Below are 16,203 nucleotides of genomic sequence, written 5' to 3'. Positions count from 1 at the left end.
CATGTACTTTTTTTCAAAGAAACTGCTATGACAAATTACACAAGAGGAGTCAACTGGAAAATTTAAAAGACTCTGTGTCCAAAGCTATAAAGGTATTACTAGGAGCAAATACTGATATTATAGCTAAATGGTTTTTTAAAAATCAAAGTTTGTCATTTAGCAGTGATATTTTTTCATTTAGCCAGACCATATTCTCCACTCATAATTAGACACACACTAAAAAAAAGTACACCTCAGTTATAACTTTTTATACTTACACCAGATGCAGTAGAGAAAAATTTTACATGCAAAAAACAGCAGTTTTATACTTTCCATATGAAATTATGAAACTACAGACATAACATCAATAGTAGACACGTATCATAGTTTGAATTCATGAAGTGGGAATTCATGACAAAGGACAATATTTTGACTATTATATATTAAAAGATATTTGTGAAGTTTGAAAACACTAAGCTATGTATTTTGGGTATGGTAACTAGCTGTTAACAGAAAAATATGACAGAGAATTATATACAAAAGAAATATTATCAAGGAGATTTAAATAGACCTTGGAAGTGGTTAATCATTATTAAAGGTTTAATAAGTACCAAGAAATTTAAAAATAAAGGAGAAGATTCCAGTTTCCCTTAAGGGTGGAAAAAATACCCAGCACCACACTGATTAAACATGTTTTAGACTGTCACAGGAAAGTCACATTTATAATTTTGAAAGCTGCTGAAGACTGCTGTAGAAATGAAGACAAACAGAAAAGAGCAGACAGGTAAGCACTACTTTACTGACAGCAAGTCATGCAAAAGGGTGAAATACTCGGGAGGGGAAAGGACTGTATAAAATAAAGCATTTTTCCCCAAAATGGGATCAACCAAGACTTGTCACTTTGATTTCTCATAGCAAAAAATGAAAAATTTAATTACTTGAGGAAAAACATATCATAAGCTTAGCCAGTTAACAAAAGGACATCCACTTGATTGCAAAATGTTATCTACTACTGAGAGTAGGCATAGTGATTACTCATCAAGCTTAGTTTTAAAAGCTGTTCAAGGGAAATTAAAGCATGTTTCAGTTGCTCTTACTATATGAAGGTAAAATTAATTATTTTAATAATTTCACACCAGTTTCCTACTGAAGAGTCACTGAAAGTAACTGCTAAAATTGAAGTTGTTATGGTACAGAGGCAAAGATGAGCTACAAAAGGAAAAAAAAATTGTCACATAAAAATTGTAACTGTGATAAGAGGTCTTTCTGCTTTAATTTCATTCATTCATACAGTAAATATTTATAATCCCACTGAGGCAGAGTATGTACAGTACATACCACTGCTCAGTATATAAACTTAGTACCTAGTAGATTTTTAATAATAAATAATTGTTGAATGAATGAGAAGGTATAGATTCATAAATATGCTCTAGCATGTGTTAAAGCATTTTTACATCTAAACAAATATAACCTTACATCATTTTAGAAAAGTAAATATAACAAAATGCCATCAGAAATTTCAAAGTACAGGGCAAAAGCAACTGAAAATATATAAAAGGTAAAATGGAAAAACAAAAGACTAAGAGAGTGGGTACTATCAAATTTTTTTTTTGACTGGGGGGAGAGGAGAACAGGAAACACAAAAGACACAAGAATTCGAAGAAAAGTATGACTAAGTGGAAAGGCTCTATAACAAAGAATTAGAGAAAGTAAGAGTCTATTTCTCACAAATAACCACCTATATTTACTCTCCTATTTGGTCTACCTGGAGTTACATGAATCAAGGTTAACTAATGAATACTGAACTTCTGTGACTTGCACCTTGCTAAGGTTGGGAAGGGACATAAAAGTCCCTCTTCTCGCAAGAGACAACTGCGTGAACTAGTACACAAAGTAGTTACTCAGGCTAAAGACCTGTCATTAGAATGAGCTATAAATTAACAATGTTATCATAAAATAAGAAATTTCAAGAACTAGAAGAGACTGTACAGGCCCCAATTCAGTGCTTTTAATATGCTGTCATTAGCATAACTGCCACCAAATTTTATGGGGCAACTCTACATATTAATTAAACCACTATTCTTAAAATAAAATCATATAGGGATAATTTGTTTTAAGAAAAAGACCCTCTTTCTAGTACCTCGAGTAGATAATACACTTCACTGAACACAGAATGTCATTTCATGCCTCAAGGCTTTTTTTTAAAAAAACATGTTGTTCCTTTTTCTCCACAACATCCTGCACTAAATTAGCACGAAACATTCTTATCACCCTTCACAACCCAACTCTAATATCACCGTCAGGAATTCTTCCATCGTGTCCAATCCACTCACAGGTAAAGTTAATCCCTTTCCTGACCTATATACTTTGAATGATATAAATAATTAGCTTGCATTTCTATCTATTCTACTGGATTGAGAACTCCCCAAAGGTGAGGGTTGTTTGTTAGTTATCTTGGCATCCCCAGTATCTACTGGCTGGCACACACGAGGCAAGCTGAAGTGAAAAACTGTGTGTGTGCAAGCACATATATTAAGGGATAATGATGTACTTTAAAGACAGTCTTCATTTTGTAAAATATAGGGGTCCATTAAATCATAGTTCAAAATTACTAGAATAGTTAATTTTTATACAGTTTGATGCAAAATGCCAATATATCTGTCTGTATGGTATTGTTTCTATAGCTGCCCGACCATGGAGATACATGGAGATGGTAGGCTTAACCAATTAGAATGATGATAAGAGTAAAGCTAAATTATTCTGGTAACCTAAATATTACAGTTTATCTAGAAATAAATAATGTATTAAACACTGTTTAATAACAGAATATGACTTTATTCTCATCAACCTATGAACTGGCAAATCAACTGTGTTGGCAATTTTGAATCTGGTATAAAACAGTTAAAAAGGAAGAAAGAAGTTTCAAGGGGTCACTATAATAACTGAATGATAAAATACACTTTTACAAATGCACATTTCCAAAAAGAAGATAAATATGCAAATAGATGAGAGATAAAACTGAATAAGACAACTCTGATATTAGATTCAAAAGAAAACATATTTACAAAATGTAACAGAATTAACAGGGACAAACTCTGACCTAGTTTGCAGTCTGTTTTCACTACATTTCATTTATAGGTTACCAGTAAGTGTCAAAAGTTTTACATTGGCTGATATAAGCAACAAATACTTAATTTATATCTGCCTTTAGGAAGTTAACACTTTATATGTAGCTCTTCATTGTTGGTTATTCTTGTTATTAATCTTAACCTCCTCCTGCTACTACATTAGCTATTTAAAACTTAAGGATAATGATCCAAACCCCCACAGATTAGAAAACCAAGATCAAATAATATTTTGAAAACTATAGTAAATTCATGCTTCTCACTTGACCACAACATAATGCTAGGTTTATAAAAAGATCAAGTGCCAAGTCTTGAACAAGATCTTGACTGTATCAAAGCCAAGATTCTGCAAATGTAAGGAACTTGAGACAAAGATAAAAAGGAGACAGAATAGCAGAAAAATATACAACAGCAAGTTTGAAACAGATGCAAGTAAACTAAAATACAGCTCTAATGTAAGCTGCCTCATCTGAAAGAATAATCCTCAAATCAGCAAACTGCTCAATATCCCCAAGCTGATTAAAATTCATGCTAAACATGCATTTAAAATAGCATTGTTAAATTGTTGAGAAGGGTCAAGAAAACTAACATTCAATAACATCGTTCCCTAAAAACCAAACAATATGGTCCTGATGTTGACATTACTACTCTTCACTGGCCTGCAGAGTATGCAAACTGTCAGTATGAAACATCAATAGGAATGTAGTAAAAGTGGAAAAATATCAGAGACCACAGACTGCCCCATCAAATGGAGACAAACTATAAATTAATGTGCTTATATGATCTGTCCTTATTTAAAGAAAAAAAATACAAATTATTCATAAAATAGGATGAACTGTATAATATCACATAAACTGAAGTTGATGGAAAAAATGCAACATCTCTGGGGGGATTTAAGGAATGTTTTAAAACTCATCAAATATCTTAAATATGTAAAAATCTGTTCAAACGTTTTAATCTCAGATGAAAATGCAAGTGGTAATGTGATTTATAACCTAAAGGCTCTTCACCCTTTCCTAACAATTTTCTAATGATCAGTTAAAATAGCAACATTCACACTAAAACACCAATTGAATATCATTGTTCCCAATTTGACAACCAGACAAGCTAAAGCAATACTGCCAGCCAAAAAAGCAAAAGCTTTTCAACATGCACAGAGGTCAATGACACTTACCTGCCACTCTTAGACCATATTACAATAGGTCATGCAACATAAAACAAACAGAAGGCAAATTACTTAAAGGTCTGTGAACCCATTATTTTTCTTTTTATTTAGAGTTAGAAAAAAAATGAATTCCTGAAATAAATACATATAATAAATTTAACTTTTAAAATCAGTTATCTGCAAAGATTAAATAATTAAGGTTCACACTTACCTTTTAATATTATGCCCAAACTACTGAGCTTTGAATGGCCTTCATGAACAGATTTTGTATTCAAATTATTTCAATAGGTACATAGAGTAATTGAAACCTAATCAATTTTTCTCAACTACAGTAAAATTTTCCCAAAATATTGCTTCTAATTAACAAATCTTGAAGAAGCATATCCTTTCCACCAAAATCTCTTCATAAAAATGTTTTCAGAGCATCTCAAATGTTTTTACTAGAGATCTCAAATTATAAATTAATGTCCAACTAAGAGATATAAATCTCTTATAAAAATTCAAGTAAAAACATTATCACAATTTAATCTATAAAATATGACTTCCAGTTCTAGAAGGCACAAGAAGTTTTACTCAAACAATTCATAGCTCAGTCATGCAAAGCAAAAGTTAAAAAGATGGCAAAGTGGAAACATTCATTTAGTGCAAGACAAACGCAGTCTACTGCAGGCAAAGAAAAATAGATATAAAATCATCTTCTCACTTTCAAAATCAAGGAAAAAATTTGGCCCCTGCTCAAGGTCTGTGCATGTCAAAACTTTAAGAAGATTCCCCATGTTAAGGTACCTGTCAAGACAAGAATGAGAAAAGAGAAAATATCCCTTTATAAAGAAGAACATCTGAAATTTAACTTAAAAAAAAAATCGTAACAGGGAAAATGTTCATTAGGCCATGAATTCGTCCTTCAGGTTACCCAGACTGTGCTCGGGCAGACAGCAAAGCGGGCTCTCCAGGTGCTGACATGGAGGACCTAGAGGTGAAATGTAGTTTTCCTGTACACAGTGGCTCAACTGTTGCTCTACTTCTTCTTAAAATTCTCCCAAGTTTCATTAACGGCCTTATAATGAAAAATTCTTTAAGTATTCCAATAGTGCTAGTATTCTGAAAAAGAAATTTCTGATCAAGAATTATTCACAGGTAATCTTGTTTAATATTGCACTGAAACAACAATTTATTTTAAAGCCAAATATTAAGAATTTCGGCCACAGCTCACCTTTGCTTTCATCTTAAGAGTAGCAGAATATCAGACTACTTCCTGTATGCCATTCAACAAAGCACGTATTTCTAATCGAATTTGGATTCTCAATAATTTGTGGAAGTTATTTAAAGAATTGATTCTGGATATGCAGCACAACTCTGATTCTTCATATGAATAGAATTACTATAGGGTTATAAGCAACCAGATTGCTGGGCAGTCACTGAGGCATACTATTAGAATGTTCATCATAAGGCTAGTTGCTTCATGGACTAATGAAAGGACAGCACTGGCTACACACTCAACATGATTCGGCAAATGAAAAACTAAATTATACATATGATGGTGATGTTTGCCTACGATTAAGAAAAAAAGTCATGCAAATTTTGTGTGATCCCCGTGATTTTATTAACAAAGCTGGCCTTCACTGTGGTGTGAGTATTATCTTTCACCTTTACCATTATGCACCAGCCGTGAGGGGCTATGAGACTTACTTTCAAAGTCCAAGAAAAAATGTGCTGCATTGTGGTCTATGTCCCTGGTTAGCACCTTAATGAGATTACCCATGCCAGCAAACCTAAAAATAAAAATGGCAACATTGTTTAGTTCCAGTAAAAAAGTTTTAAGCAGAGGCCTGGGATTCGGCAAAGGCTGGCTTGCTCATAATTACCAACAGGTGCAGGTTTATATGCTTCTGGCATTGAAAATTTGGAACAACAAAAGCACATTTGGCTATGAGTTTATAGCTCTTGTCCCTCTTTTCCATATATCCAAAAATTTACATAAAGCAAAACTGAAAAGAAAGATTAGATTTTTACATTTAACTTACAATAGTTACATTTCATTAACATCTATGCTAAGTGTTACTCCTTTAAAATGCTTAAGGCATATATTCTCAATTTAAATTAACATTAAGAATAGATTTCTCACCTAAGGAAATACTGAGACCATTATTTTTAAATATTGGGGTATTTTCCCTCTTGTAGAAGCAAATCCTATTAGGAGTATAAGGAAGACAGTATTCAAACCACACTTAACCATTAAAGACTGAAGGGAGATATCAATTAATGACTCATTTTTAAAATTTTACCATACATAAACCAGTATTTCTACATTTTCTATATTTCTAAGTTTAATCAAACTTTTTATTATTTAACTCATAGGTTGATTATTCAACAATATCAACTGTACACAAAGTATGTAACTTAGAAGTTAACACAGCAAACCAACACAAAGGGAGCCAGTAAATATTACAATTCTTTAACTTTGCAGAGGAAAAATAATGCACTGATGTAAACCTTGCCCAAGAATTTGCCATGACTCAGTGGGGATGAAGGTGTAAGGAGGGGTCAGGATCCTCCAGGAAATCAGATTCACACCTTGAAGATGTAGCAGCTATAGGGAAGGCAGTCTAAGGCACCACCAACAGATCATCCCCTCCCCTCCTCTAAGCTCCATACTTTCTCTCCAAATATGGAAGCTCTGGTAAAGGTAAATGAAGTGAAATACAAAGTAACAATATTTTTATCGATGAAAGAAAACACCTTATTGCTTGAGCCCTATTACAAAAAAGTCTGGAAAGAGTCAACACCAGTGTCCTGCGCGGTGCTCCCTTCCTCCACCTACTCTCTGGGCACTGGCAATACGTTCCTAACTCTAAGCTTCCCAAAGAGGAAATCAGAGTCTGCGTGTGATGGCTACTCACTTTACAGACCAAAGTCCGATGAACTGGAATACACTTCTTAGAAATGTTAAAAGCAGCTTAGTTTATTCACAACAACAGTTAACAATGAAGGGACCCATCTCTTAAAATAATGCCCCGTATGGCAGCAATAGGGATCTATGTTATTTTTGATACTAAAATTCCTATTACACAGAATTTCACTGAAAGGATTTTGTACAATGTATGACACAGATGGACTGTCTGAGATTAAAACTAAAAGAGAAAAATTTCGTCTTAATTATCTTCTACACTGTGAAAAGTTTAATAATACCAAGCTTTTATATACAAGAAAAAATAAAACATCCAAAGAATGACCTCAAAGTATTACTAAATCTATTCAATAAATTTTTTAGGAACATTTGGGAAAAAACTATTTCACAGCTTCAACTTTCAAAACGTTTCAAATATATATGGAGTATCTGTTTCCAAACATGTATAAATTCTGTCACTAATAAGAACTAAGACCAAATATACAAAGAATTACCTACAGGTATCAAAACTTAAACCATAGATGGAAAATCTGCATGTGAAAGGACAGTAACTGTCTTTAAGAGGAAAAGGCAGCACGCCATTTGTTGTTAAAAAAGCTTAATCTATGGAATCAAATCAAAAGTTTAACTACCTAAAGAGCTGTTTGCCTTGAGGATAGTAGTCAACTTTTCTGGGACTCATTTTCCCCAGTAAAATACACATGTCACAGTAACCATCTTAAAAGGCTATCATGAGAGCTCAATGAGATTAAACACCAATTTACTAGCACAGTGTATGGCCCACAGAAAGCATCCAATTAAAATGTTCCCTGTGGTAAAAACCAAAATTCACAAAGTAACTTAAAAAAAAATGGCTCTGTTTCTTTTAATACAAACTACACTTTTTAAATCGCAAAACCCATGGCCCACTTCTGTCAAGAGTATTGCTAAAATGCTGCCCTATAATTAGTCCTGTGAGACCACCACCAGGTAGAGGAAAGAGGGAGAAGACAGAGATCTAAGTGTCCTCACCTTAGCACTTGGATGCACACAGTGATCCTCAGGGAAAATACTGAAACTAGCCAAGTTTATCTGCTCCATTTTTCTACATCTCCTTCAGTGCATTTCTTCCACTACTTAGTCCTTCTTTCGAGGCACCCCAGCCTAACGTGCCACTAACACCCGTCACCCAGCATCATACTTGGTCTTGACCTATTCACTCTTCCCAAGTACACAAAGATTCAGAATCCTTTTCACATCTTCATCCCAAAAAGTGACTCTTAGTTAGAAAATGGCCCAGTTTATCTAATACAGGTTTCTCAACCTCAGGACTACTAACATTTGGGGCCGAGTCTGGTGGCTCAGCTGGTAAAGAATCGGCCTGCAATGCAGGAGACCTGGGTTCGATCCCTGCATTGGGAAGATCCCCTGGAGAAGGGAACCCACTCCGGTATCCTGGCCTGGACAATTCCATGGACTGTATGTATGGTCCACAGGGTCACAGAGAGTCACACACGACTGAGAGACTTTCACGTTCATGCCGCTGTTGAGAGGGGTCGGTCTCACACTGGAAGGTCTTCAGCAGCACCTCGGGCCTCTATACACGAGATGCCAGTACTAACTATCCCACCACACAAGCTGTGACAGACAGAAATGACCTGGAGAGCGGCAAATGTCTCCTGGGGGCAAACTGCACAGCACACAGACAATCTACATCATGTGTTTCTTTGAACAAAAACCCATGGAATTTTTCAAAGGTCTGAAAATGGTTCATTATAATACTATCAGTTGTCCTCTCTCTTAATGGTCTTCCCTGTAGCTCAAACGGTAAAGAATCTGCCTGCAATGTAGGAGACCCAGGTTCGATCCCTGGATCAGGAAGATCCTCTGGAGAAGGGAATGGCAATCCACTCCAGTATTCTTGCCTAGAGAGTCCCATGGACAGTGGAGCCTGGTGGGCTACAATCCATGGAACTGCCAAGAGTCAGACATGACTGACTTAACACTACACTACATACTATCTTTTAATAAAGTCAAAGTTTTACTCGCTCAGTCCTGTATGACTCTTTGGGACCCCATGGACTGGAGCCTGCTAGGCTCCTCTGTTCATGGGACTCTCCAGGCTAGAATACTGAAGCAGGTAGCCAATCCCTTCTTCAGGGGATCTTCCCAACTCAGAGAACCTGGGTTCTCCTGCACTGCAGGCAGATTCTTTATCCTATGAGCCACCAGAAGCTTATTATTTTTAAATAATAAACAAAAAAATTAAAACCATATTCCTGCTGTCTTACATAGTTTACAGTTAAAAAAAAAACAACTCTCTCCATCTTCAGTGTGACTGATTTCAATACCTATGAGTATGCTGCTGCTCAGTCGCATCCGACGTGAGGGAACCCCGTGGACAGGCTCCTCAGTCTGTGTGATGCTTCAGACAAGAATCCTGGAGTCGGTGCCATTTCCCTCTCCATCTCCTCAATGTGACTGCTTTCAGTGACTATGACATAACAGTATTTGTCAGTTCTGTTGGGTACCAGACTGCCAGGGTTTAACCCCCACCCCACCCCGACAACTCTGCCACTTCTAAGCTTTGTGACTTTAGTCAAGCTTCCTCACTTCTCCAAGCCTCAGTTCACTCATCTGTGTGTGCTCAGGCATAACCGACTCTTTGTGACCCCATGAACTGTAGCCCGCCAGGCTCCTCTGTCCGTGGGACTTTCCAGGCAAGGATACTGGAGTGGGCTGCTATTTCCTTCTCCATCTCATCTGTGAAATATATATAATAACCACCTCCACTGCATAGGGTTCATAAAAATCATTAAACGGGTTAATGCAGTGGAAGCAAAACCTTCAGGACCACACCTGGCAGAGCAGCCGCTGCCCTTGCTCCGGCTGCTATCAGAACGATCTGACTGACCCACAGGGTCTGTTCCCAGTGGCAGAACCTGTGCACGTGAGACTCTGGAACCCATGTGCTTCCCGCCCTTGAGGAAGCCACTCTGTCACAAGCCAACATGTTGCTGAGAGTCACGCGACGTGTTCTCAAGTCCTTCGTTTCTCATTCTTTTTGTTCCCACATTTCAGCTGCTGCTACTTGCCTCAGTTCAGTTGCGCGATTTTCCTCTGGTTTTAAGACATCCTAGTTTCTTTCAATCAATGTCCCTTTTACCTTTTTAGTTGAGCAGGGCCTCTGTCATTTGCATCTAAAAGAGTTCTAATATGATCTCTGAATTTCAGATGAATAAATGAACCTGACACAAAATATATAAAAGATTTTTCACATTATATAAAACTTGGTCCAAAATTCTGATAGACTTGAGAGGCACTATTTCAAAGTTAAATAATAAAAGTTACTATTTACAATGCTAAACTCTAAGTCTGACAATCTGAATTCAGGAGGAAAAAGTAAAGAATTTCCTTTTGATTTGCTTTTTATTGTGATTCTTGGATTTAAACTAAATATTATAAATATTTACTAAATAAGCTAAGAAGAAATTTAATATGCAGAAGTCACATATAGTTTACTTCAAGTGTTTGCAAGATTTCTGGTGGAATTCTGTGACCAAGAGCTCTTATTTATATGTTTGTTTCAAAACTGGCAGCTTATCTGGAAAGGAACGTGTTCTTCCTGGCCGGTGGTCTGTCACATGTGTTTCTGAACTCACAAAAGGCATTTAATAAATACATTGGAGCATTCTCCCATACAACATTTGAAAAGAAGTGTCCTTACCTAGAGTAACAGAAGCCCCTGGAAACACAACTACATGGCACAGTTAATGTGCTATTTCATCTTTCTTTCCAGAAAATTCCTAAGAGATGCTGCTGCTTCATTTACCCTTTTGAGCTCAGGGTGGGTCTTATAATGCTGTCTCCTCTGCCCAGAATGCTACTTTCAAGGGTTTTTCCCACAGCTGGCTTCTGTTCATCCCTCAGCATGTATGTGTGCGTGGTCGCTTCAGTTGCGTCTGACTCTCTGCGGCCCTATGGACTGTAGCCTGCCAGCTCCTCTGTCCATGGGATTCTCCAGGCAGGAACACTGGAGTGGGTTGCCATGCCCTCCTCCAGGGGATCTTCTTGACCCAGGGATCTACCTCTGTCTCCTACAGCTACTGTACTGCATGTGGATTCTCTACCACTGAGCTACTGGGGAAGCCCCTCGCCCTTCAGGCCTCCCCTCAAACGCCCCCTCTTCAGAGAGGCCTTTGTCCCTAACCTTACCAACAGCAGCTGTACCCCTGCCCAGTTATCTCCCATCACAGTGCCCACTCTCTCCTTCAGCATACCTAGCACATTCTGAGTGACTCTGGTTAGTGTCAGGTTTGTTCACATCCAGTTTATAAATTTAATAAATGCTTCTTGCTGGGAGAAGAAAGAAGGAAAACTCAAACATACTGACAAGAGTCACTATAAATCAGTTTCTTAAACTTGACACTATTAACATGTGAACCATGTCATTCTTTGTTTGAGGGCTGTTCCCTACATTGTAGGATGTTTAGCAGCATCCCAGGCCGCTACCCACTAGACAACTGGTATCATCCCAACATCCAGCTGTGACCACCAACACGGTCTCCAGATATCATCAACTATTCCCCAGGGAGCAAAACTGCCCCCAGTCAAGAGCCACTGCATTAAATGTGTGACCATGGACAAGAAGCGCACTCTCAGGTTAGCTGAGCAATCCTACTCTCCTCTCCCCACCGCTACCAGCTGACTATTCCACAGGCTTTTAACAAAGATCGCCTCAAACCTCAACCAATGTATATTCCATCCTCACTCGAAGAAATGACCTCCTTATATTTTTACCCCCCAAATAAACAAGAAAAGGAAACACCTACTGTCCTTTCTACCCCCTTATTTCACTAACAATCACTTGCTTTCCTCTGCACCTGTTCCTGACAGACGCCCTTCCCTCAGGGGCCTGTTCTCCCTGCTTTATGAAAAGCAGCCCTTCACACCCTCTCTACAACCGTGTCATCCTGCCCATCCTCCCTATAGCAACCTGTCAAACGAGCTGTCTGTAACTATGTCTTCCTATTTTTCTACCTTTCATTCTCTCAGCTCATTCCAGTCTGGCTTTTACGCCCACTACTACTACAAGGAAGCTGGTTCTCTGTTAAGCTCACTGAGACCTGCATCTGGTAAAGTCCAAAGGCCAATTCTCACAGCTCAACTCACTGGACCTCTTAATAGCCTCTGACCCAATTTATTATTTGCTCCTTCCTGAAACATTTTCTTCATGTGACATTTAGGGTAATACATTCACCTGAGTTTCCTTCCTGCTTTACGGCTATTCTTCTTCTATATGCTCCTCTTTGGCATACATGCAGCTATTTCTCCCATCTTAATACAAAGCAAAAACTCATCTTGATACTATTTCCCTCCCCAGCTCCCACTCTATTTCCAGCTTCTCTGTGCAGGAAAATTCCTTACGAAGAGCTGCCTACACTCAGTGTCTTTTATTTCTCTGTTAAGTCCACTCCAGCCTCGCTTGTTGCCCAATCCTATACCACCAAAATTGCTCTGGCAAGGTCATCAAGTAACACCCATTGCTAATTCCAACGATCAGCTCTCAAGTCCACACCTTATTTCACCTGTCAGGAGCATCTGACATAACTGACACTCCCTAATACACTTTCACCATTAGCTTAAAGGATGCCCGTCTCACCTCCTTCACTGCTCAGCAGCCTGCTTCTTACCACCATCACCTCCTGCCAGGAGGCCTTTAAAAGCCTCCTAACTGCTTCTACCTTTGCCTCCTACTACAATCTCTGAGGCAAAGCAATCTTTCAAAAATACAAATGGACATCTCTACTTCACTCAAAAACATGCAATGGCTTACTACTACACTCAGAATAAAATCCAAACTCCTTACCAGGTTGTACAAAACCCGACATGACTTTTCCCTGACTCACTCCAGCCTCACCTCCCATCATTCTCCACAACAGCCTGCTGCAGTTTCTCTAACACAGCAAGACTTCTCTCTCCTTGGAGTCTCTGAACTTGCTTTGCCCTGGCCTGGGATGCTCTGCCCACAGACCTTTCTTTAAGTGACAGGCTACTGCACTTCCTGCGGTTGTTGCTTCAATTAGACCACCTCAGAGAGTGCTTCCTTCACCAATCTGTCCCTCATACCTCTTCTCTCTTTCTCCTCTCTGTCCCCTTCCGAAATTGATGGTTATCACCACCTAACACATCCTCATTCCTTAGAATATCTGTTTAGTCTGTCTTCATCTGCAAGGTGAACTCTAAGAAGACAGGAGTTTTGCTTTGTATACTACCCTATCCCCCATATCTAGAATAAAGCCTGGGATGTTGCAGGTAGTGATAAATATTTGATGAATAACTGCATGATTAAAAATACACAAAGAATAAAGAACATTACAGCATACTAACACATATATATGGAATTTAGAAAGATGGTAACGACAACCCTTTATGCAAAACAGAAAAAGAGACACAGAAGTACAGAACAGACTTTTGAACTCTGTGGGAGACGGTGAGGGTGGGATGTTTCGAAAGAACAGCATGTATATTATCTAGGGTGAAACAGGTCACCAGCCCAGGTGGGATGGTGCCCAGGTGGGATGAGACAAGTGCTCGGGCCTGGTGCACTGGGAAGTCCCAGAGGAATCGGGTGGAGAGGGAGGTGGGAGGGGGGATCGGGATGGGGAATACGTGTAAATCTATTGCTGATTCATGTCAATGGATGACAAAACCCACTGAAAAAAATAAATAAATAAACAAAAGCAAAAAAAATAAATAAATAAAAATACACAAAGAATGTTCCCGGTGGTCCAGTGGATGAGAGCCCGCCTGCCAAGGTAGGGGACATGGGTTCAATCCCTGATCTGAGGAGTAACTCAGCCCGGGAGCCACAAGGACCAAAGGCCCTGCTCCACAACCAGAGAAGCCGCCGCAGTTGCAACAGAGTAGCCCCTGCTCTCTACAAGGAGAGAGCTGTGAGCAGCAACGCCCCAGCGCAGTGGTTCTGGTGGGGGGATGGTGGGGTGCAAGAAATAAAAATGTGTCTGTAAAATTATAAGAGTATTCCAAAGAGGAGAAAACAAATACCAAAATAAACACTGACAACTGAAAACTCTGGAGTTGAAAAGAGAAAAGAAAAAAAAAAAAACACCTGAGAATTTAGGAAAAGCTTACTTCCTTCTCAGTCAAATATTATGAACATCAAGAAAATTACAGTTTGCCAAGATAACTTACAAAGAACCTAATATCCTCCCACAGCCATAAATATGGTTCCAAACTACAAATAAGGATGGAGACTGGCCAGTACCGGAATTCTGATCTTTGTAAACCTGAACTTCATTCATAACATTAAACAGTAATAACCTTTAAGGTGTGGGTTAAAATGCTAATTCCCTTTAGATGATACATCCTCCAAAGAAACTCCTATTTGGAAATTCACATCTTCTGATAAAAACTTAAAATCAGAGTGTTAACTGTGCCCCCTCAAAATTTTACGAGGAGGACAAACTCCAGAATCAAGCCAATATCCATTATCATCTTCAACTCAACAAATGAATAAAGAACACAAAGAAATATGAAGCGTTAAGAGAAAAAGGAGATACTGAAAAAATAGTTCATTCTTTATAACAAAAAACAATCGATTTCATAAGACTGCTTTAATATCATCCCATTCTTTTAATTTATGACTAAAAATGCATAGATGTGAGAAAAATTTGTCAAAATGATCACTAGAGATGACCATTTTTAGTGTTAGACTAATTTCTTCTATTTACCCAAGCTATGAATTCTAGGCAAAAAGGTATTCTTTTGCTTAGGATTACATATTATCATACAATGTTCCTGAAATATATTGTTACATATAAAATTTTACTTAATATTAAATATGCTATTTCTCGATCTTATAGCTATTCAGACCTCTGAAAATCTTTAAAATCAACAAAATGGTGGGTATGGAACTCAGCTAAGCATAGTCTTTACTTGTCTTTACTTGTCTACCAAGACATTTCTGATTCTCATATAACCTGTACGATGACTCTGAAGCAGAATTAACTGGATGGAAAATCAGTAATGAAAAATATGACACCATGTTCACTGACAATGGTACATACATGATGAAGGCCAGGAATGATTAAAGAGTCACAAGCTTACATTTTGTTCACACTCTTCAGTTGTGTATTCAGAAACTATTACACAATGTAATGTAACAAACTGTAGCTTTTACAAGCAAAACAATAAAAAATTCCTTTAATAATTCTCCTTCTGAAGACAAACTACCAGAGATACAAGAGTCCAGAATTGCTTTGTGACTATATTCAACCAAGTAGTTATCACATGTTTAAAAGTCTGCCTTACTGTAAAAAGTATCAATATTGTACTCTGAAGATAATTAACATCTTCAGCAAAAAAATTACTAATAACTTCCACCTGCTGGAGCCTGTTGAAGAAATAACCAAATTCACGTGCTCTATCTAACAGACTAATTACAGAAATGACACACACTGAAAAAAGCCTTCCCATCAATCGACTACACAGAAAATGTTGCAATCTGGTGAATAAAATAGAGAAAGGCAGGTAGAAACTCATAGGGCTTTGCTATCTTGAAAGCCGTTACATAACTGCAGTGCAATATTTCTAGGTTTAAGGTTTAAGGATAAACATTTCTCAAGAGATTACACAAAGCAGCAAGTACAGGCTAAAATAGTAGAAACTTGAAAATAATTCAAGTGATATCAACAATCTCACTTGGCATGTTTGCTTCTGAAATAATTTCAGGCACCATCTTCTTCAAACAGTGCACAAAGTTCTGTTTGTAGACCTGCTTCTAGACTGCAACATCACCAACCACTTGAAAGCTAATGCCAATTCAATATTGCAAATGAACAGCAGAAGTGATTCCAGGAGTAAGCTAGCAGCTGGCAACAGTACAACAATAAAAAGTTTTCAATAGGTCAAACTTTTAAATCTATTACAATTAATTACATTATAATAATTTTGATAGATTTTCAGGTTTATTCATCTCAGAAGTTTATTCTACACTGATTTTCAGATTTGGCCTTAGGTGAATA

General features: G+C 37.7%; 1 protein-coding gene across 14 annotated transcripts in view; it reads right to left on the bottom strand.

Annotated features, from left to right (window-relative positions):
* Nucleotides 1-16,203, bottom strand: part of CYRIB (CYFIP related Rac1 interactor B) — a 143,854-nt gene that overhangs the window by 24,417 nt on the left and 103,234 nt on the right. For 8 of the 14 annotated variants that reach the window (XM_061123190.1, XM_061123194.1, XM_061123189.1 and 5 more), the window contains one exon: nt 4,973-5,055. In XM_061123190.1, coding sequence (XP_060979173.1) covers nt 4,973-5,045 — 73 coding nt within the window. In that variant the 5' untranslated portion in view covers nt 5,046-5,055. Of the gene's footprint in view, nt 1-4,972; nt 5,056-5,958; nt 6,042-16,203 lie in introns of those variants that run through there. The other 6 variants (XM_061123198.1, XM_061123202.1, XM_061123187.1 and 3 more) reach the window with 2 other exon arrangements.

Source organism: Dama dama, chromosome 21, assembly GCF_033118175.1.
Source record: "Dama dama isolate Ldn47 chromosome 21, ASM3311817v1, whole genome shotgun sequence".
Classification (NCBI taxonomy): domain Eukaryota; kingdom Metazoa; phylum Chordata; class Mammalia; order Artiodactyla; family Cervidae; genus Dama; species Dama dama.
The sequence above is the reverse complement of the archived record's forward strand: the minus strand, read 5'-3'. Positions and strand labels throughout refer to the sequence as shown.